Consider the following 23,346-nt stretch of genomic DNA (forward strand, 5'->3'; position numbering starts at 1 on the left):
ACAGCTTTAGTGGCATGACGCTGCTTCCTGGGTTGTTCTGCCCCATGTTTCAGTCTGGGAAAGGGCTCTCGTTGAAAGATACATGAGCTTCGTTGTATAATGGATTCTGCCTGTCACTGTGCAGCAGACACCTCTGCCTGTTGCTTTCTAGCTCTCCTTCATCATCATCTGCCTCTACTAACTCCAGCCCCTCTACTCTGATGTGTGTTTTTGATGAGACTTCTGTCCAGATTTGACATGTAGATGAAATGTTCCTGCTGAATGATACATTACAACCTTTCCAGGTCTCACAGGGTCAAGCCGGCCACAACATCTCCTGGTTCCACTATGCAAACAGGCCTCTCCTCCTGCACAGTAGGCGGTTTGTGTGTGTGTGTGTCTGTGTGTGCGCGTGTGTGTGTGTGTGTGTGTGTGTGCGTTATAACACATACCCTCACTCCTCCACCCCAGCACTACCTCCCCACCTCCATTTTGATCACTCCCTCTTTAGCGTTCACAGGGCTAACTGAGTTTGTGCATGTGTCACCCACTCCCGTCTGCGACTTATTACCTCGTTATACAACCTGACAGATAGATGAGTGTTCTTTTGAGTCACTCATAGCCTCAAACAGACACGAAAACGCAAGCGTGGTTGCACACACACACACATTACAGGATCCCACTGAGTCACTAGGCTTATAGCTTCAACCCGGTTGTATGTTTGTGTAGCAATTTACTGACCCGTACGTGCAACGACGGTTTCTAAAGAAGCATTGAAGATGACAGGAACGCTGTTAACACAGATGCTGGTTGTGAGGGTGTGTGGCTTCAACACACACCCGTCTGCTTCAGACAAGCAGGGGCTTTCAAACACAGTGATGCTCTGGGAGAGGAAGTGTGTTCAACCACAAACCAGACACGCCCAACTCCAGAGAAAAAAACGAGCATTTATTATTAGCCACCTAGCTTTGATCAAGGGACAGCCCCCAAAAATACAGATGCACTGCTGGAATTTGCCTCCATACAGATACGGCTATGTCCTTAAAAAGCTGTCTACCAGTCAGTATTTATTTGCCTTACAGCTATAAAGGGTGTGTTCTTGAGACTCAAGTGACCTTGTTGCGGAATGGAAATTGAGAGCGTTAGGAGAGAGCCCCGCATAAACCTGAAAAACATGAAGATAAACATTTGTAGTGTCAAGAAATGTAGATTTTTTTTTAAGCCATATAGCCTTGTTTCAGCCTTGAGGCTTGAAGTTTTTCGTCTGAAATTGTCACGTTTACACACCGACTTTTGTCCTCTTTAAAGTTTTCTTAAGTTTGATTTTCTGCGTTTTTTCACATCCGTCAAAAGGCAAAAGAGGGTTGTTTGACCACTCAGAGCCACCGTCCGTGCAAACGTCATCATCCAAAATGACATGATAAACATTCACTTCATCTCCCAGCACAAAGCACTTTACGATATATAAATAAAAGCATACAGAGATGTGGAATTTAAAGATAGATTGTGGCAGGTGATTGCAGAACAGCTTGGATCAGGGATGGTTGAAAAACAAAGGATGTATGAAAGATTAGACACTAGTGATGCCGTCTAGGCAGCTAAACTATAGCTTCTTGCTAATGTTTTTGCCTCTTCATTTAAGACATAACATATAGTTAGGAGGTTTGCACTTGAACGAACAAATGAAAAAGACAGAGTGGTGAGTTTGAGTAGGAAAAACCTTTTTATTTCTGTGGTTAGATATCTCACAACAATAAAAGAGTAGCTTCATCTGCATTTGATCAGCTTGTTCGTGCCGCCCGGCCTCGGCTGGTTCACGTAGCAAAACCACCTCATCTGAATGTTGATAGCTTCCTTTTCAGGAAAATGAGCGCGAGCAGTTGTAAAAGCCTGGTGTGAGCGTGCACAGACCTGCATGTGTGTGTGTGTGTGTGTGTGTGTGTGTGTGTGTGAAAGCAGGGATCAAGAGCCTGCGTTTGTTGTATATCACAGAGCTTGAACTTCAATCAACTTCTCCAACTACATTCATGTTCCACTTCCCACTCTTTGAAATTACTTTTGGTTAGTTTCTTTAAAGTGGCTCTTATATCTTTTTTTAACAGTACTTGTATGTGAAATACGCCGACCACAATCCTTTTGTTAAAGTTTTTTTACATCCCATAATCGCATCGGGACGAACACTAATTCCATTGTTTACCATGTTGTCAAGGAAACGGTAAACATATTGCCTAAATGGGTTACCCAGAGGCACGGATAGTGGTTGGAGATTTTTGAGGTCGCCCGGCGCCCTGAGGCATGCTGGGAACTTCAGTCCATATGAGCTGTTAGATAAGCTGGAAGGGCTCTTCCTCTCCTCACTGGATCTAAGCCATGTGTTTTTGCTGCCTTAAGGATCACACTGAACTGGCAGGCACCATTATTTGTGGACCTGAAGGCTACTTGTGCACAGAAGCCTCCAGTGTATAAAAACACTGACTTGTGCCTCACACACACAAAGCCATTGACAGCGGTTTAGGCAATCAATAAGTAAGCATGCGATAACTGGATTTTGGAAGGATGCTTGGCGCGTTGCATGTTTCTGCTTACTTGTGTATATTTATGTTTGTTATATTTCTTTCAGGCAGAGTATTTTTTTTCTCCAGGAAGTTTGGTTGGTGGTTATGGGTCTGTGACTTGTCAAGAAAATTCCCAGAATCCATTCAGAAAAGAGACTCGCCTTCACGCTCTGCTGAAAGGGGCTGCCCATGACATCATTCACACTCACCCACTGTCTCTTTGACCCTGTTGCTGTGTCTGTTGCGTGCTGTTTCTCTTCCTGTCATCCCCCATAGGGCTGTGCCTGTGTGTGTATGCGCATAAGCGTGTGTTTTGTAAGCATGGAAAGCTTTTTCCACACCTGCTATGGCTCGCCTCCAAAACTCTGCAACCTTTTGGGCTCTCATCCCCCCACACAGTCCCTGCCTGCACTTCCTCTTTTCCAGACTACCTTGGCTCCCACTGACTGAGCATTGTATGTTATACTGACATGCTTTTTGTCTACAGGGGCTCCTAACTCAACCTCAGGACCACCTTGAATAACAAATGCCCCCACTGTGGGGCTACAGACTGCACACTGCTTGAGTTATGCTGTTTTTTTCTCTTAGAGTCTAGACGTGAGCGTCACAGTGGGAGCCTGAGTAAAAGCTGGCATCTGCCTGTGTTGTGTTTACTGTGTACTGACAGTCTTTGCTGTTTTGTTTGTTTATTTTACAGACACTACCCCAAGACAGCTTTCACCTCGGTGGCTGACACTCCAGAGAACCTCCGACTCAAACAGCAAAGCAAGATGCAGAGCCAGGTAACTCTCTCTCTCTCTGCTAATAGCTACTCATAGGATTCATGGTTAAACCATATTTCAGCTTTGAAACACACAGTTTGTTCACATTTTGGCATTGTTCCACATGGGAGGCAATAGAAAAGACGGGCTTAATTTGAAGAGCCTGACTTGAATTAACCCTAAAAATTGATCTGGGAGTACAGTAAGTACTTTCACAAAGCCAACTTTCAGAGTCTAAATCAAGTTTGTACATTTAAGATAGCTGTGTGTGCACATCTTGAAGACACACCTGAGAAAGTCAAGCATGAAATTGATTCACAATGGACAAGTAAGAGACTTGAAGAGAGAGCTGGAAGGTCCATGATCATGTAATAGTGTGATCCATAGGATTGCTCATCATAACATCCTTACGGAAGAATGCTGGTTCAGTTACCGAAGAAGAGGCAGCTTCCCCTATTATTGGTGCAGTCTTTTTAATGTTAAATCTAGAATACTAGCACCCGTTAAATCATATTATGCAGTTTGGAAATATCAAATAGGATCTTGCTTAAATCTATTTTGCAACATTTCCATTTCCTTTTATCGCCAGTTGAAAAAAGAATGCTGTTACGTAAGAAAGCATTGCAGCATAAATGTCCTTAACTGTAGTTATAAGCCCATTTACCCTTTTAGCTTAAAGAAACTGTCAGAATCTGGCTTTTAAGTTTTCTATTGTCATTTTCTTTAGCCTATTAAGAACCAGGTTAGTCTGAAGAAATAGTATGTTTTCAGTTGTAACCAAGCTTGACCACATTTGAACCGATTTGCGGAAACTGAATTTCCTGAAAATCACAGATGTACGTCCTTGTCGTTGTTTAGACAAGGGTGTGTTCATCAGAAGTAGGTAGATGTGTCCACAGAATGTGGTGTTGGTCCTCCATCAGACTGTCTGTGATTGATTGGTTACATTTTACGGCGGGCTTTGCTTTTTCACTCACCCAAATACACACATACATACTCAAATAAGCCAAATATTTTGTTATAATCCTGGCTTAACCAGTACATTTACAGCCCTGTTTCACATTGCTGCTCTCAGCAGTGTTAATGTGATATGGCATTTGTATGCTTTGTTTATGATGGTTGCAAACTGGATTATAGCCTAATAAATTGTGTTTATACCATACTATGTTTGCTGTGTCCCGGTATGGAAACATCTTTTTTGCTGTACATTTGGCAGGGCCACCTCAGTGTACTGATCTTAGATCCTCACAAATTATCTCTGCACCTATTTTTCTTCTTATAGCCCCCAATCTTAGCTCCCCAGTCTGATTTGTAACCACAGAAAACTACTACTGTTACTAACTACTACGGCTCTTCCTCCAGAAGCTAAAATAACCCAAGACCCAAATATATTCTAAGATATAAAAAAACCCTCATCAGACCAAAATATCCATCTGAACTGGGTCATGTGTTATTGCCTTGATAAAGATGGCTCTGATAAGTCAGAGAGATTTGTGCTCATCAACGGACTTTTCTCACATAGGATGCGTGTAGGTAAAGAAAGCATAACAAATCACACAAACTGGCTATAAAATGTTATTATATATGGTGGCAGACAGTCGACAACCCTGAAGGCTGTCATGTGAGGTTTCACTTCTCTTATTCATGTAAAGATGTCTAGAGCATGTTCCTTGGTATTCTAGGAACTTGTCTATCAATGTGATCACTAAAGTAACCACAGAAAAGCCCTTGGAAGCCACATGAAGCCGTTAAACGCAAGTTTTAGCACAATTCAGTGGAAAATCCACTTCAAATTCAGTCATTTTGAGCCTCATTAATCACAAAGGACTCTACAAGATGCTGGAGGGACTGATATATTAATCTGGACGGTGGAAGGATCCAGAGGGAAAAGCTGAAGGAGAGGCTTGTTTTCTCAGAATGTAGCGGAGGAGAGTGTTGTCCAGAGAGGAGGCAGGGCTTATCAAAGAAAGCACATCCCTCTTCTTATCCGGGTGTCGGTGTCAAACACTACAGATGAGACCGGGGTGTGTGTGTGTGTGTGTGTGTGTATATGTGAGAGTATTGGGGTGGGGTCAGTGGTTATGTGGGGAGGGGGAAACTGAGGGATTGAGAGACAGATGGTGTTTTTCTACATGGATTGTGCATCCTAACAGCCCCCCACAAACACACAACCATACACCACGAGACAGTCATTGTACTAATGGTTTATCATATTAAGAATGAGATTATGAGTACACAAAAGATGTTTGTATGTGATGGTGACAGATTTTTGTTATCACGAATAACGATGAGCATTCTTTCTCTTCTCTATCGCAGAGTTGTCATAGTGGACAGGACATTTTGATTTCACACAAAAAAAATACCCAAAGCTTTTAACAGAAGTGGATTAGTCTGAAATGATTCATGATGAAAAGTTCCCTTCAGAAAGAGAACACAGTTTAAAGTAAACAAGAGTCCTCTCTTGACAAGGACAGCTCAAATGTGCTTTTGGGTGCAGAAACTGAAAAATAAATAGCTGACTGTGCTCAAAGAACTCCCTTAAAGAAAAGGTCTTAAAGAAATTCCTGTTAAACTACAGAATATTTGAGCTTCAAGTGGTATTTTAAAATTGAATCCTACTTTTTCCCACTTCGCTTGTCTTTGATTTTAAAATAAATTCCAATAATTAAAAAATAAAAACTGAATATAATGCCCACTATTCACTCACATACATGCATAGTTAAAGGGCGGGTCCATTATTATTATTTCGTTTTAGGTTTTTATATCATTCTGTAGCTTCCCAGTGGATGTATTCAAATCCAAACAGTCATATTTTAGTTAAATTATGTGGGTTTTCGCGTCATGCCATTTTCCCAAGCCCTTCTAAAATCCTTTTCCCACTTGACCTGACGTAGGTTTCTGCCTGTTGACACTGCTACATGTCCAGTATATATATACATCCTTATTCTATATTCTAAATATCGCGTACACTTAAACTGATGTAGATTTTAGGTGGCTAAAAGATGTTTTTCTGCTGCTCCCATCAGTAGCCGCTTTACCTCGCCGTAAGACAGCCCTTTCCGACGGGGAACTGAAGCCATTATATCGCTCTCTTCAAAGCCACCAGACTCCATCCAGAAAAGCAGTAATTTTACCTCTCAGAATGCAGGTTTATACATAAAACCTCACTTAAAAAAATCTAAACTAACCCTGTCAGTTATTTCCAAAATTAGCACAACTAACTTTGACTCAGCTAGTGCTAGCGTTCACATTATTCACAACCTTGTTGATTGGCTTACTTGGAAACCTACATCGAAACGCAGTTGGATCCGCCCTTTAATGTAGACATGTTTAGAAGATATGAATAAGCGTCTTGCATTATGATGCTTGTGGTCTACAGTATTATTTTCTGTATTCTTTGTGAGTGTGTTTGTGTCAGCGTAAGGAAGTTGAAGGTGCTTGTGGAGAACTATGGCCATCTAACCCCTTACCAACACCGCCGCTGCGTTGCTACGGGAACCCTATTGCTATGGTAGCAGGGTAGAGGTTTGTCACACCTCATTACAAGACGGGGGGGGGGGGGAACAGAAAGAAACAAGACAGAGAGAGAGAAAGAGAAAGAGAGAGAGAGATAAAGAAACTGTAGAGAAGGAATTGGGGAGGAGGAGAGAGAGCGAGCAATGAGGCGCACATGAGCGAGGCAAAAAAAGGAAGAGACAGGAAGGCACCAATACAGAGAGAGAGGGAGGAGTGCAGGGTGAAAGAGGAAGAGATAAAAGTAAATCCCCAAAGGAAGGAAAGCTAGAGGAATGCAAATAGAAGCACAGAGAAAGATTCTAATGAGGAAGAGCTCCAGCTCTATGGGACGACTCTCTGTTGAGGCAGTAAAATATGAATGAATGAATGAAAAAGGAGCACAGAGAGAGAAGGTGGGTGGGGAAAGAAAGCGGAGGCATGATTGGAGGAGAGGAAGATGTTGCATAGACCTCAAAAAGACAAAGGAGATAGACTGAGAAATCGAAATAGGCAGAGGATCATACGTTGACTGATGGGAGCGGAGCAACAGTGAAGGACAAAGATTGGGTCGAGGCCACATTAATCTTCTTCGTGACTTATCTTTGTGCGCAGGCTTGAGAGCCTTGTATAATTTCCCGTGGAATGAGGATCGGCCATAGTTTCCTCCCAGTTTCTCGGTGGACGTCACGCCAGGGGTGACGGCACATATGGACGTATCACACACACACACACACACACACACACACATCATCTGTGAATCACAGCCGTGTCATGTCATCACAAGGCATAGAGATGAGGGGAGGATTGGTCAGCACTCTGTTCAGCAGTGTCAGACATAATGTGGTCGTTGGTGGGTTGGGGGGGAGCATGGAGGGATGGAGCTTTGTTTCCTGGTAATGCACTGTGCAGGCAGGCTCCAGTCTTGGAGGAGTGCAGGAGATTGGTGCAGTCACCATGGAGGCAGGAGTAAGGGTTTAGTTGGTGTAGGGAGGTGGAATCAAGTGATTTGTCATTGTTGAAATGTCACGGCACGTGCTGAGGGGATCAGATGGAGAAGAGACAGAATGTGTAGCTGTTTCTTTAAAAATGAAACATGTATCTGACTTCCTCTTACAGGTGTGTAAATTGGTGTGGTTGTGGGTTTGACTACCGTCAGTCTTGGAACCCATCGGCTATCTGTCTTACGACGGATAAGCCTCTGGGGGCAAGGGGCTATATTTCTGGGGTTCCAGCAGACATCCGAGTCAAGACTTCCTTTTCCATGAACTGCTCATTGTTTATAGTCCGATAAGCAACTTGATATGCGAGGCTGGAGCTGAAGTTGGGAGACGACGTGTACGACCAGATTGACACACACCAGATTCACAAGTAGCCAGTTTACAAGCTAATTTTAAATCAAGAAAAAGCAAAATCATCATCAGACGATAGCCAGTGGGTTCAGAGATTGCATTTCGGCCAATGCGTTCTGCTTCTTTTGCTCTCCACACGGACTGTTTACCTGCATTCAAACCAGTGGACTACCTCCAGGTCTAAAAAGTGAAGCCAATGCTGAAGTGCCTTAAACTTGCATTCTTCCTAACAGCCAGCAGGAGGCGACTCCTCTGGTTGCAAAAAGAAGTCTGATTGTATAGAAGTCTGTGAGAAAATGACCCTACTTCTCACTTGATTTATTACCTCAGCAAACATTGTAAACATGAGTTTATGGTCTCAATCACTAGTTTCAAGTCTTCTTCAATACAGCATGATGTTCATTTAGTAAATTATGTTCCCATTTAGAGTCAAATAGACCATAAAGCAGGGGATGCTTTAGGGCGTGGCTACCTTGTGATTGACGGGTCGCTACCACGGCGTTGTGCGGTCGGGGAGTTGTCCGTGTTTTCATCTTAGAACTTTTAACACTTTCACAGTGTGTTTTCAGTTCATGAAAGTTTATTATAACATTTGTTATAACATGTCTTATTCAGCGTTTGGTTGTAAACTTAGCTCCACCCTCACAAGTCACTTCTGGTCCATTTCATATAAATGGTCAATGGTGATTGGTCAATACTACTCAGACTACAAACGGAAACCAGAACGTTTCAATGCCAAAATCTTGTCCCGTCATTGCCTACAGATTCTACATACAGTATGAACACAGAATCTGTTTATAGAGATTAGAATAGCTGCAGTGAGGGAGAGCTCCAGCCTCCCTGCATTGTAATTTCTGATACTCATCTGACGCTGCATGGGCTGGACGTTTCCTCCTCTGCCCTCAGGGTCAGGATAGGGTGGGAAGTTTGGAAAAACACACACACACACACTGTTTGTCACTCACTACCTCTCATTATGACCATATATGGTTGCCACCACGTCTTGTATGTAAGGCCTTCACTCCTCAGCAAACAGGAAGTGAACGTCACCACAAAAGACTAGGCAATATGTGTAGGTAGGGCCAACCTTACTTTACTTGCCCTCATAACACACACAGACATACTGCTAATGCTCACATCAGTCCTAGTTTATGCATATTGATAAAACTATTCTTTGAAGAAAATGGGGATTATAAGGTCACTACTTATTTTGTAGTATTATCATCAAACTTCTGCTTTACACTGAGAAAGTTAACTAACTAAAAATAATGAAAAGGTGATATTATTTATATTTGCACATGCATATTTTTATTGAAGTATGGGCTAAAAATGTTTGTCAGTCCTCAGTTGGGAAAATACTAACATAATGACTAGAGGTGATACTTCAGCATTTTCATCTAACAGTGTTAAACTGTAATAAAGTCAAGAGTGAAACCATTTTCCTCGCTGCTGTAAAGATATTTTATTAGGCCAATAAAAGCCTTTATTAGTCCAAATTAAAGCTCAGGGTTGATCCATTTGTCAAGTACTTATAAATTAGACTCTGCTGCCGCAGATACCATAGGTAAAGAGCGTTAAATAAATAATAAATTCATTTCAAACAGGCAGAAAAATATCAAGACACATCAGTCGTCTTATGCAATTTTTTTTCTTTAATCTCTATTTGTTGAAAGAATCTAGGTCAGAGCATCTATAAATAATCATTTGCGCGGCATTTGTTGGATTTTCCTTGTTGACTCACACAAACGCATTGAAACTGGCTGTGCATTTTCATTTCAGCCAAAAATGTGTCACATATTTGTTTGCCTTGCATGTTTTTAACCCTTCATTTTGTTCCTAACATGAATCCTGTTTGTTCTGCAGGTTTGCTACAAGGAGGAGTTTGAGAAGAATAAAGGGAAAGGTTTCAGTGCGGTCGCAGACACGCCAGAGATGCAGAGAATTAAGAAAACGCAGGACCAAATCAGCAATGTAAGTGTCAGCAGCAACACAGTCACCAAGACAATAAACCCTCACTCCACCTGTTTTATTTATTGCTCTGAATACTAACAGAAGAGCTCCTAATTTGTTTTCAGTTTTCAGACACAGACTTTATATTTAGAGCTCTGCTAGTGTTGTATCCTCTCCTGAGAACCTTAGTTTCTTTATATCACTGAAATCTCTTTGCCAATATTGAACTGACAATTTGCTCTGAGGATAATTGGTCTATATGAAGTACACTAGAAAGTAGGGCTGGGTGATATGCTTTCTAAATAATATCTTAATATTTTTAGGATATATGGCATTATACAATATATATCTCAATATTTTTACTGTTTGACTTAACCCTTTGATGCGTATGATCATACCAGCGTGATCATTCTAGCAAACTAATCTGAGGTGGTGTACTGCCATATTGAAGTCAGATTGGTCTTTGGAAATGTATTCTTATTAAGTCTGACTAATTATTCCCGTAATTGAAATTCAATTTTTCTTCAAAATACAGTTTACAGGCGATAGTTTTTTTAATTATTAATTTTATTTCATATTTATTTATTTTGTTTTATTTCTTTATTATTGACGGACTGACTGACTGACTTATTGAATTTATGTGAAATTACCTATCTCACTCACCGGAAGATCACTTATATTTTGAAGCCAGTTCTTGGTCGCTTTTATTTTGAAGCCAGTTCTAACATGCTCTTACCATAATGCTGAGTATATACACGTACCGCAAAACAACATGGGGGCTACTCTGGCATCTTCCATCACCGTTTCTGACCTCTTTCACTCTCACTCTCTCCAGGCTCTTTTCCTGTTCACTGCTTCCCTCCAGACACAAAAACACACGCCCGATATGCACATCCATGCTCATACGCCACACACACTCGCCCAGGAGAGATTCATGCTGCCGGCTTAAAAAAAATGACAACTAATATTTGAACTTAATTTCGGCGATATAGTCATATATATAAATAAATCCCACGTAGAACAAGCCACAACACATCGAGTAGAAAGGGTCCTTGCTGATATCACAGCTTCAGGCTAACTTTAGGCAGGTCATGCGTATCTGGTGCATTGTTAAAGACTTTACATAACACTTATGTTAGCTCTGTTATGAAGACTTACTAAAATTCACCAGTGGAAACCATCAGATGTTTGATCGTTTGGCTGCTGAGTCTTCATCTCGGGCCTCAGAGAGCTTCACCAGATCAAGATCTCAAGTTTTATCATATTTTGCATGTTGTTTTTTTAAGTATCTTTATCCTCCCACTTAGTCACTGACTTCAGTAAATGTCAGGCATCCTCCGCTCACAGCGCTCCTAGTTTATAGTAATGGAATTCTCCTCGAATCACTCTCCACATGGACGATTCTCCTCCACTCCCCCCTCCTTTCTCCCTCAGCTCCCATTATTGATTTGCCATTTCTCTGTAAATACAGAACAGTGATGAAGAAAGGCATGCAGTGTTTACTTGGTTTCCTTGGACTACTTAAGTCGACTGTAAAGGCCTTTTGTTTCCACGTCAAACACACTCGGATACAAAGCACATGTCACATGTACACACAACCAGCTCTGCACTGGCCTTGCTAATGACATAATTAGTGTGGAGGGTGATGGGTAATCACTGCTTTCATCTGGTTAAAGATGTCTAAGATCAAGGAAATTTGCAAGACGCACATGTATCACATGTATTTATGGGCGAGCACACACAAACCACATCAAGATAAGAATGGCGGGATGGATTCGGGCGCATCCGGAAGTGTTTTTTAGTCAAAACTGATAAAACATCTGCTTGCAGTTAGTGCGTCATTCACAGCCAAACATAAGGGAACCACCCCAGATGAATGCTACATCTTCTCTCCTTCTGTTCTCTTCCCTGAACACTAAGGGCGCTTTCACTAGGGATGCACTGATCCAACTTTTTCAGTCCCGATACCTGGGCTTTGGGTATCGGCAGATACCGAGTACCGATCCAATACCAGTGTTTAATTAATAAGCTGTATGCCTCACTGTGTGGAGGTGATTCATTCAACATTTAGTCCGCTTTAATCGAACTCAGGTGCGGTTTGTTTCGGCGGTGGTGAACGCAGTAATCGTTCTCTGGTGCAGACAACAACCGGACCGAGATCGCTTGCGAGAGGTGATCTTGAACCGTTTCCAAGCTGAACCCAAACGCAGGCTGCCTGTGCGGGCATTTGTTGAGATGGACACAGGTAAACGACAGGTTACCATGAGTGCGAGAGGACAGACCTGGACTTCTGCAGAAGTCAGATGTTTGCTTGACATCTGGGCTGAAGAGAACACACAGAATGTGTTAAATAAAGTCTGCAAACAGAGTGACATTTCATAAAATCATAAACTGGAGGAGAAGGGATTCGTACGCAGTCGATCAGTGTAGAGTCAAAGTGAAAAAACTTTGACAGCAATATATCAAAGTCTGCGATTCCCTGTATTGAAGCGGCAGCTCTGGAGATGAAAAAGATAAATTTGCTCCTTCGTACACGCCCCTCAGCATCTTGTTTTTTTTTTATTCGGTCCACTTCAATTTGTGCACCGTGCAACCAAACCAGACTAGATAGAAAACAAACCAAAAGTATCAATTTAACCAAACGGACTATGGCTTGTGGAAGTCCCCTAAGAAGCACTTACTCTTCCCAGAATGTTTGTCCTGATGTGTCTGTCATTCTTATTCTTAGTATTGGTCTTTTTGTTTTCGCTTTGTCATGACTCTTCACTCTAGGTCTTCCGTTTCCTGTCACCTTTCTCTTGTCAAGCAGCAAAGATTGAGAAGTACAGTAGTATGGGGGTTGTAGTTCAGCAGCACTTCCTGTTTTTACACACACACACACCATCTGTTCGACCTGCTCCTTCAAAACAAACCAAAATAATCTCCCTCACACACTCTCACTTAGCATATTGCACTCGAGAACAGTCACTCTGTTCTCTCAGTCACTCGCTTCGCTGTCCTTGCACAAACACTCCGTCATCCCACCCAGTCTGTGAACACACTCCTCGCTAACGCCGCCGGCACAGTGGGCTCTTTGAGCGCGGCTGTGAGCGAGGACAGAATCAGGGTTGTAAATCTTGATCGAGGCACTGTGAGTCAGTCTGTTATCGGCCTGGTAATAAGGGGAGGGGGTTATTTAGTGCAGTCATAGAGCAGTCACTCAGTTTCAGTTTCGTGTTGCCGCCTTTGTCACAGTGGCTGGAGAGGATGTAGGTTGATCATCAACTCTTTGGAGTTGAAATTGGTCGTGCAGGTTAATAACTTTAGGATATAAAAAAAAGCTGTGAGGAAAATTAACACTTGAGAGAGTAATATACATGATTGAAGTTTGCCGTGCTCAGTCATATGACCCTCCTCCTCCTCTTTCTCCTCCTCCTCCTCCTCCTCCTCTCAGCGTTTCCTCTTGCTGGCTCATTCTCACCCCAAGCGTTCAAGCTTCTAGTTGCTTCCCTTTTTTTTTTTTTTTACTTCACCTGCTCTTCCTGATGTGTCAGCGAGGGTTGCTATGCAACTCTGAGCTCGCACTACTTCCGGCCACCGAGATGTCATTTCCTCTCAGCGTCAAGCTTCCTCCTGAGGCTTTGCTTGCACGTAGGGCGCCCCACCTATGGCCACAAACACACGGGTGCTGGAGAGCGAGTGGGAGACCTCTGGTGGATAGAAAAGGAACTACACACTGTGAGGGCTTCCTGGAAAGAGAACCACACCTGTAGATTTGAAGCTCCTGTGTGTGAACATGCACGCAATCGCCGTCTTTAACTGTACACTGTTTGTCTCATACAGATTAGGTACCATGAGGATTTTGAGAAAAGTAAGAGTGGAGGAGATGTCCGTCACCAGCCGAGCAAAACCAGCCCGGCTATTCCTTCTAGCCCAGGTATTCCTTCTAGCCCAGGTATTCCTTCTAACCCAGGTATTTCTTCCAGCACACACCCAAGCTTGGCAACTTCTAATTATATACAATTATACTGATCTCTCAGTTTATAGTTACAGAAGCAGCAGTAGGAGTAAAAGTCAAATTTGTAGAAAAATAGTAGGTTTAGTTTTAACCAAATCCCCCCCCCCTAAAAATAATAAAAAATAAACCTTAATAAAAGTAATACTATTGTGTTTTGGGAAAACTTTAACCCTGATCATTTTTTAAGGCATTTTTTGGCTGTCTGAGAAAAAGTACACTAAATATCTAAATTTTTCTTTAAGCTGTTTGCTTGTCTGTGCTTGGCTCCGTCTCACAGGCTAAGAGCTCGCCAGGCCGGGTGTTGCCTCATCACACCACTCAGGGATCTTTGTTGTAACTTTTTCACTGCCCTCCTCCTCCTCTTCTTCGTTCAATCCATTCAGATATACGTAGTTCCATTGCTGCAGAAATTGCTGCATTTACAAAAATCATGAAAGTAATTCTAATAAAGTGTAATCTGACATCCATGGACGTCACTCAAGCCAAAAGATTGTTAGCTGAAGCTCAAAATTAGCAACTTTTGAAGTCATAAATGTGAACAATGTTATGTGAGAAAGTAACTTGAAGCATTTGGAGGTCAGTGGAAAAGTTACAGCTAAGTGTTTGAATGTTCCTGCTGTTTGTATTTTACATGCCTAATTTACACTTTAACACAGAAAGGCATTGTTCAGTAGATTGTGTAACAAGGAACTCAAGAGCCATTGGATGCACGTCTTGGCTTGCCATGTCTTTGAATTCCTCACTCTCTCGAAGAGTCACTGCCGACAGACATACAGACAGGAGTAAATACACGTGTTTGCTTTATATGGATTGAAATGTTAATTCTACTCCCCAAAAACAATGAATCTCAGTATAGTTCCCAGTAAGTCTGGTGTCTAACACAGAGCAGCAATAAAACAATGTCCAGCTCATTAATCTGCCCTCCACTGCTCTTTGTGTTTTACCAACAGCTTTCCAGGCGCCTGCAGCGTCTCAGAACTTCCACTATGAGCCAACTCCTGCACCAGTGCAACCGGTGGCCGCCGCTCCACCTCCCAGTGCTGGGGTAGGTCCTGAAAGAATCTGAAGAGATCGTTGTAAATAGCTCAATACTGAAAGTTTACGCTTCATAATTTGTATTATATTATTGTATATATAAATTGCTGAAATGTTTAGCTGAGTAGCTGTAAAGTTGGACCGTCCTCGACCAAAGGAATTCTTATGGTGTGTTTCAATTCGGATACTTCTGCTAGTACACTGTGCACACTATGTACTTGTGTAGTGCGTTCATTTCGACAGGGTAGTGTTGATTGTCTCAAATCGCACACGGCTGTTGTGCACTCACTGGATGCTCGGTAGATCAGCTAATGATAGTCAGCCTTGAACATCACGCCGTGTCGGCAGTAATTCAATTCATACGGATAAATTAACCCAGCAGACCGAACCCGCGGCAGCTGTTTTCAAGAACTAACTGAACTACTTGTTGTCGTCCACAGAAGCGGTACAGGGCAGTGTACGACTACGCTGCTGCTGACGAGGACGAGGTGTCCTTTGTGGACGGAGACGTGATCATAGACGTGCAGCAGATCGACGAGGGCTGGATGTACGGCCGCGTGAAGCGCACCGGCCAGCAGGGCATGCTGCCCGCCAACTACGTGGAGGCCGTCAATGAGTGAGAGGGAGAGAAAAGTAGGGAGAGAAAAATGAGGAGGTAGAGAAAGGGAGGGAAAGAAGGAAAGGAAAAGCCCAGTGCCATTTCATCTTAACGCCGCTTTCTTCTTGATTTTACTCTTGTTCCTTAATCTGTCCTGTGAGACCCTGAACCCCCCCGTTCTGCATCCCTGCTCTACTCTCACTGTTCCACCTCTACCTGTCTGTCTGTCCTTCTCTCTCTTGTCTGTCTGTCCGTCTGCCTGCCTCTCTGTCTGTCTGTCCGTCTGTGCTGACGTCTGTCTCTGTTTGGATGTCCGTCATCCTCTTTTCCCCCAAACCTGGCTCCACTCTCAAGTGCTTTCACAAGTGGAGGAATGAAAGTCTTAAAAGATAAACTGGCAGTTCATCGCAGTATGTCAGGGGTCATGCCGTGTCACACAGCTCCATCCTAGCTATAGCACTTAATCCTAGCACGACATCATGTAAACATTTAGGAAGAAAAAAAAAAGTAAAAAGCCCTTTTTCCCCCCCACGAGTCAGTCACCACAGCTGCAGACATTATTCTGTGGAGAAAATAGGTTTGAAGTGTGGGTGGGTGTGGCATTCTCATAGGCTTGTTTGTTTTTCTTTCTTTAATTTTGCAGCGTGATCTTGGCCAGACTGGAAACACAGTGTAGAATCTCAGTCTATCAGAACTAAGCTTGAATATTTTTGACTTGTGTACATTCCTTTAACCTCTAACCCTGTTGCTGTTGCACCAATCAGCCAGTTCTCAGTCTTAACAGAGAGGTTTTTAATATATTTATAGATTGACAGACACACATCTCGCCATTGTGTGCTCGAGCGGGCACCCTCGTGTTCAGCACTGCATTGTGGGCACCGTTGTGAAACTGGAATCGTAGCCTAACTGAAGAGCACCTCCTGTCGTTGCCTTTCTCGGGCGTGTCGGATACAGGAGGGATCAGGGACAAGTTAGGGGACATTTATCGGTCCATCTCTTGCAGCCACACTGAACACATCAGCTCAGTCGGTGTGGACGTAGTGTGTGTACACCCTTATTCCTGTTTCTTGCAGCCTGAATGCCTTCAGTCCTGAGAGAATCACAAAGTTACGGTGATAAAAGGTTAAACTGTTTGGAGAAAGGAGATGGGAACAGGTCAAGTCCTTCCCCCTTTTGCTATAAAATCACCCAAGAAAACTCATTCATAAAAGAGAAGGCCAAGCACAACTCTATATTGTGAATCTTTTTTTTTTATTATTTCAATTTCATTCCACTGTTTTTTTTGTGAGTGATCATTCCAGTCTTTGTTTTCCATTTAATGTGAGAGAAATTGTTGAATCCTTGGCTGTGGTTAAATGTTGTTCTCATGCTGTTCTTCCTTTGCCTTTCTTGTTATTGTAAGATGCTTATTTTCAAAAAGAAAAAAAAGAAAAATCTGTGTATTAAATAAATAAACCAGCAACAAAACAATTTATGAACCAAGATAAAAGTGTTTATCTAGACGCGTGCGGCCGCAGTATTAGATCGGTTGTGGGATTAATCAACCTGCAGTTTCAGGTCAGAGCGGCGCTGGCGGTTTGATTGAGAAATCAACTGAATGCACGTTCAAGCCTGTTTCTGATCAGTTGATCTCTCTTATGCTGTTTAATATTCTGGAGCTTCTAAGAAAGAGTCATGTTACACAATTAAAAATACACAAGAAATTATTACCGGTAGTTATTTTTAGGCTCTGGTCCCAGGCCTGTTTCCTATGTGTCAGGGCTGAGCACTGATGCAAGACAGGAAGCTTTGTTTTTTATGTTAATCTGGCAAAATTGTCAACTATTTTTTTTTGATATTCGACCAGTTAATCTGCCAGAATTAAGCAGCATTTGGTGGGTGGTGGTCACTAAAGATGGTTGGTTCATAAACACAAAATCAAGCATTTAAGTTGCTGGCTATTACACAGAAATGCTGTATCATCCCTTCAGTAGATACTGTATTTCTGTGAGGACCTTATATGATTTAAAAAAATAATATTTGACCATTTCTCAGTGGTGTGTATATATAATAATCTCATCGGCCCCTGACCATACACACCTCTTCCCCCCCTCTTTTCTTGCTGTTTCATTCTCCTGTGATGCACTGTGACGGTCACAGACGTGAGCGATCAGGGCGGTTTTTAAGGTGGGGTGGGTGGAGAGGGGAGGGGGCAAAACAAATGTTAGCTTTATTAAAAGAAACATGGCTCTCACTATGTAGCTAGATGACATTGTACAATTGTATATGTATCATAAAGGTGAGTTAGGGAAAATGTTTTTACAGGTCATGGTGCTCTGGGAAGTGGCTTGCCTTCAGATTAAAGTGGTTCATATTTTTTGTGAATGTGGCTGAGGGGACGTCATGTGACTTTAAAAGTTGACTCAAGTTGGTGTTGATAAAATTTTGATGAGTTGTGACCGTGCTGATCAGTGAATCAGAAAAAAAACAACAACAAACAGGTTTATAGGTTGCCAAACAAAAGGACCACCCTGTACGTACGCCTGTGTTTTGCATTAACCTCAACAGGACAAGTTTATTTGCAAAACAAATGCTAGCTGGGGTAAAGCTGTTTTAGAGCTCACGGTTGTGTTTCTCTTGGGTAAACTGAAGAGTTGATGGTTTGGCTTGAAGTGAAATGATTGCTGTTCCTGGCTTATGATGATGTTTGCTCAAATTTAATTTAATAACGAAGCTACTCACACTGGTAGCCTCTTGCAGATTACATCCAATCCAAACTCTCTTTAGTCTTGAGGGTGATGATTTTGACAGTTGGTTGTTCTGGATGAAATGAAAAAAAAAAAAGTGGCCAGTGTTGTGTAAGTGTGGCTCAGGATGGATTTGTTAAGGCAAAGTCAAATTTGAGCGTGTGGTGATGTAAGTGTGCGAGGCTGGCGGCGGGGGGGGGGGCGACGACAGAGGGTGGCGATCTGATGCTCTCAATCTCCCCGGCTGTGAGGCAGGGCAAGTTGTTTGTCTGACCTGGATATTAGTCAGGAGTTAACCTCTTTGCGCCAAATACCGCTCTTCTGCTCTGGCATCACTCATCTACTGAACCGTAACTTCATATCATAACTCCCCGTTTCCATTCAGTTTCTGTCTCGTATCCTGTCCACCCGTCTGCTGAGACCTCTCTTTCCTTCATTGTAGGCTCCTGCGCTTCAGATGAATCATCCCCCTGCTTCTATGATACTGGTTATATACTGTAGACTTCGAAGAGTGAAATCATGTAATCCACAATCGGGTTTAGCATTCAGATCCGGTTTTGTGCATTCCATCTTAAATTGTTTTGTTTTTTGTATAATTTTGTCATTTTATAAATAAAAAAAAATAAAGATACCATTATGCACATTGACATCCGCGTGTATTCAAAACTCATTCTGGATACATACTCCGAATTAAGGACCTGATATCATCTCCTGTTGCCCTGTTACAGCACTTCAAATTGTACTTATGATTCTGCAGATTCAATAAAATGTCATTTTTTTCTCAGACTGTCGTTTGTACTTTGTCTTGTGTTGTGCAGCAGCATAGTGGGAAAAATGTCTCTACCTCCTTCCAACCTCCCGCCCTCTGCATTTTGAATGTACCCTTTCACCCTCAAGTTTCTATCATGTGCACTTGTGCTGAATTAATACTTAGTCACATAAAAGTTTTCTGTATCAATTAGTTTTATGGTAATTTGATTAAAGACAAATTTATTATTTATTATTTATTTGAACACAATATAAACTTTAAAAAAGAGGCCCTCTACAAGACACGGACTAATAATAATAATAATAATACATTTTATTTCTATGGCACTTTTCTTAACGTTACAAAGTGCTTCACAACAAGAAAAAAAATACAATACAATAATAAAGTACAAATAAAATACAATAAAGATAAATAAATAATTATAAATAAATTGCTATGAAATAAACAGATAAAAGTTTTGAGAAGAGTTTTAAAAGTAGTAATAGATTTAGCAGACCTAATCTCAGTAGATATGTTGTTCCAGAGTTCCTGAGTTGATGTTGTATTTATTTAGTAATGCAAATTATCTGATAAATTTGCAATTAATTAAATTACAAAAAAAAACTGACCGTGAACCTGGGGCTGTTTTTGGCCCCTGGGAGACTGGAGCTCTTATGGAGCCTTGTCTCAGCCTTCTGACGCAAGATTATTCTGTGAAGATTTTCCATTTTTCCCCTCTTGTGTTTATATAATTCATTCAAGACCTTCATCATTAAAAGAATAATGTCAGGGGATTGTTTTCTTTGAAGATAATTTGGGTCAAAATGGTTTGAGATTATGTGAAACTGGTCTTGGCACAGCTAAGAGTGATGCATTTATGTACACTCAGTTGCCAGTTTATTAGGTACACCTAGCTAAAACTAATGCAGTACAAGTCTTGTGTGTGAGATATGCATGTTTAATTTGTGGTAAGAATCATCTAAATCTAGGCTGAACACTGTTTCATTGTTTTTATTTTATTTTACGTTCATGTGTGTAATACTATAAACGTCCAGCAGATGTCGCCCTCCTGCCACTAGGGGCGCTGTACCTCCATTATATTCACGCTTTGTTGTCGAGTTTCTCAGAAGAAGAGCAGCCAGAGAAAACCTGAGCAACCCTCATTATAAACATTTATTATAACTATATTCAAGGTGAGACTGGTATTAACACTTTGTTCAAAGAATGTGTTAATCTTGTTAGCAAAGGCTAGGGATATAATTTGAGTCGAAGACCAGCAAGTGAAAGCCAGATGAGGCACCTACATTATTAGTAAGTAAGTAAATAAGTAAAGCTTTATTTATATAGCACCTTTTAAAACACACCGTTACAAAGTACTTCACACACAAATTAAACATCAAACAATGATGAAAACAAGGAAAAATTACAATATGAAACACAGAAACAATGAGAAACAGATCAAACAGAAACAGACAAACACACATGTGGATGAGGCCTATAGAAAGGCTTCCCTATAGAGATGTTTTTTTAGAAGCCGCTTAAAACAGTCCAGAGATTCAGCAGCTCTAATAGATCGGGGGAGGTGATTCCAGAGATTTGGGGCTATAAGACAGTTTTGCAGTTTGAGCAGGGGATGGATAAAAGGCCGAGATAAGAGGATCGAAGTGTTCGACAGGTCGAGTATGGAACAAGGAGATCAGCAATGTAACTGGGGGCGAGGTCATGCAGTGCCTTAAATGTAATTAGCAAGATCTTAAGGTTGATTCTGAATTTACAGGGAGCCAATGAAGGGATGCCAAAACAGGTCAATAACGGCAATGGTTAATAACCTGGCCGCTGCATTTTGAACCTCCTGAAGGCGATTTAAAGCAGATTGACTGAGGCAGGTGTAGAGGGAATTACAATAGTCTAGACGGGAGAATATTAAAGTGTGAATTAATAGTTCAAGATCCGTGGAGGACAAGATGCATTTGATTTTTGCAATGTTTCTTAATTGGAGAAAGCAGGTCTGGACAAGTTTAGTGACATGATGGTCAAAAGTCATATTCCGGCCAAGATTCTTAGCTGTAGGACTGATATTGGATTGAAGTGGGCGAATAAACTGATGAACTGACTATTAAAAGAAGTTTTTTCAGGGTTTAAGTGGAGAAAGTTATGAGACATCCAGTCTTTGGTTGCTGCTAAGCAGTCATGGAGGTAGGACAGTTGATTAAGGTTATTGGTTTTGGCTGAAAAATAGATCTGAGTGTCATCCGCATAACAATGATATGACACATCAGGAAAGCTGCTGAACAAATGACCCAGATGAAGCATATACAGTGAGAAAAGGATCGGTCCAAGAACCGACCCCTGAGGGACTCCACAACGTAAAGGGCCTGATAAGACATGATTATTTATGCAATCATGGAAATATCTGTTAGTTAAGTATGAATGAAACCAGTTTATGCCAGATATGCCAACCCAAATAATATTTGTTTGAATTATATTCAAGGTGTTTGCTGCCCGTGTGCAACCCGCCATACTGACTAGAGGGTAACACCTGCAATAAATCATACCATCATGAAGGTAATGTTCAGTTTTTTTGTTGAAACTGTTTTAGAGAGGTGATGATGCAACTTTATGACCATTTTGGAGGATGCATGTGCTGCTATAGACGGTTATATTTAGCTAAGTGTACCTAATAAGGCAAGTATATATTTATACTTATAGTATAAAGTGTATATATATTTTTTTAGAGTCCTTGTGTAAGTTAAATTGTAAATCACAACGTGTACTGTGTTATGTTGGAATAAGTAGAAAGTTTATTAGATAAATTGGCATTGTGGATAATTGAGGAAATCACCCTGCAGTTAAAGGGATATTTTTCCCCGGAGTTTGGCCTGTCAGGTCATACTTTAGTTTCCTGGTTTGTGTACCGCTCTCAACAATGACACTTTAAGGTACAACAAATAAAACATTTTGGTTTCATTCTCTGAGGTTTATTAGGGATTACAGTTTGCAGTTTTTCATGAAAATCTCCCTGAAAGTCCAAGCACGAGGTAAAAGAAAACCCTTTACCGTACCTTCACTTCCTGATTTGGAGCAGAGGGGTGGGGATTTGGTTGTGTCTAGAAGGGAGTCCGCAAACTGCGAGATCTGATATGAGTTCTGCGAAAACTCGCGAGACTCGCTGCCCCGACGACCTATCCTAACCTTAACTATTCGAGATCAATCATGAGATCAATTTCTGATCTTAACCAAAGAACGAACTTTTGCCTTAACGAACTATTTGCCTTAACTATTCGAGATAAATGCCTAACCTTGATAATCTCGCGAGAGTTCCCCCCAGTTCGCTGGCTCCCTTCTAGCCACTACCGCGGTCGAGCTGATTCTCGCTCTCTCTCCGAACGGAGCCGATCTTTGCCGATCTTCCTGCAGCGGCCGAAGCGCTGCTGTTTTGCTGCGTGTCCTTCTCCAGCGTCTACACCGTCTCCATCCTCCGACACTGTTTTCATCATGGTGGACATTTTGTTGTTGATGTTTTTCGCCATCATGGGCCTCGTCTTCCTCTCCTACATCATTTACCTGCTGTGATGATGAAGACGATGATGATGATGAAGCCTCCTGCACACAGGCAGCCAGTGCACAGACAGCAGGAATACACAGGATGTGTGTTGTTTCCTCTCCTGCATCCCTGGTTTCCATCATGGATAAATGGTAAGGGAGCGTTTCATTGCATCTGTAACATATGCCTCTTGCATGTTACATTAGATACACAATTTAAGCTTTAATAAATAGTAACAAGAGTAACAATCTATTAAAGGTTCAATTATGTATCTAATGTAACATGCAAGAGGCATAATGTTACATCTCACCCCCACTCAATTCAAGCATCATATACAAATAATACATATCTATATATTGTATTGTTTCTTGCATCTTGTGAAAATTCCTATTAAACAAACAAAAAAATAACTTTGTTTCATACATGAAACCTCAAGGAGACTCAAAATTAGTAAAAAGGTGTGAGTAACTCACTCATACAGATGTATTACTTGTCAAGATACTCTTAAACAAATAGAAGAGTACGAGAAACTGGCCAGGTAACTCTACTCCACATTGATATAATGTGCCCGTATACTCATCCTCAAATGCATCTTTGATAATGTAAAAA

The 23,346-nt window shown here is 41.6% G+C and overlaps 1 protein-coding gene across 2 annotated transcripts in view; it reads left to right on the forward strand.

Annotated features, from left to right (window-relative positions):
* lasp1 (LIM and SH3 protein 1) overlaps positions 1 to 19,231 on the forward strand; it is a 35,443-nt gene extending 16,212 nt beyond the window's left edge. Inside the window, exons 3-7 of one of the 2 annotated variants that reach the window (XM_074656299.1) lie at positions 3,232 to 3,316; positions 10,003 to 10,110; positions 13,912 to 14,005; positions 15,037 to 15,131; positions 15,562 to 19,231. In XM_074656299.1, coding sequence (XP_074512400.1) covers positions 3,232 to 3,316; positions 10,003 to 10,110; positions 13,912 to 14,005; positions 15,037 to 15,131; positions 15,562 to 15,741 — 562 coding nt within the window. In that variant the 3' untranslated portion in view covers positions 15,742 to 19,231. Of the gene's footprint in view, positions 1 to 3,231; positions 3,317 to 10,002; positions 10,111 to 13,911; positions 14,024 to 15,036; positions 15,132 to 15,561 lie in introns of both variants that reach the window. The other variant, XM_074656298.1, reaches the window with a different exon arrangement.
* Positions 19,232 to 23,346: the final 4,115 nt, after the last annotated feature.

The sequence above is a fragment of the Sebastes fasciatus genome, chromosome 13 (genome assembly GCF_043250625.1).
Source record: "Sebastes fasciatus isolate fSebFas1 chromosome 13, fSebFas1.pri, whole genome shotgun sequence".
NCBI lineage: Eukaryota > Metazoa > Chordata > Actinopteri > Perciformes > Sebastidae > Sebastes > Sebastes fasciatus.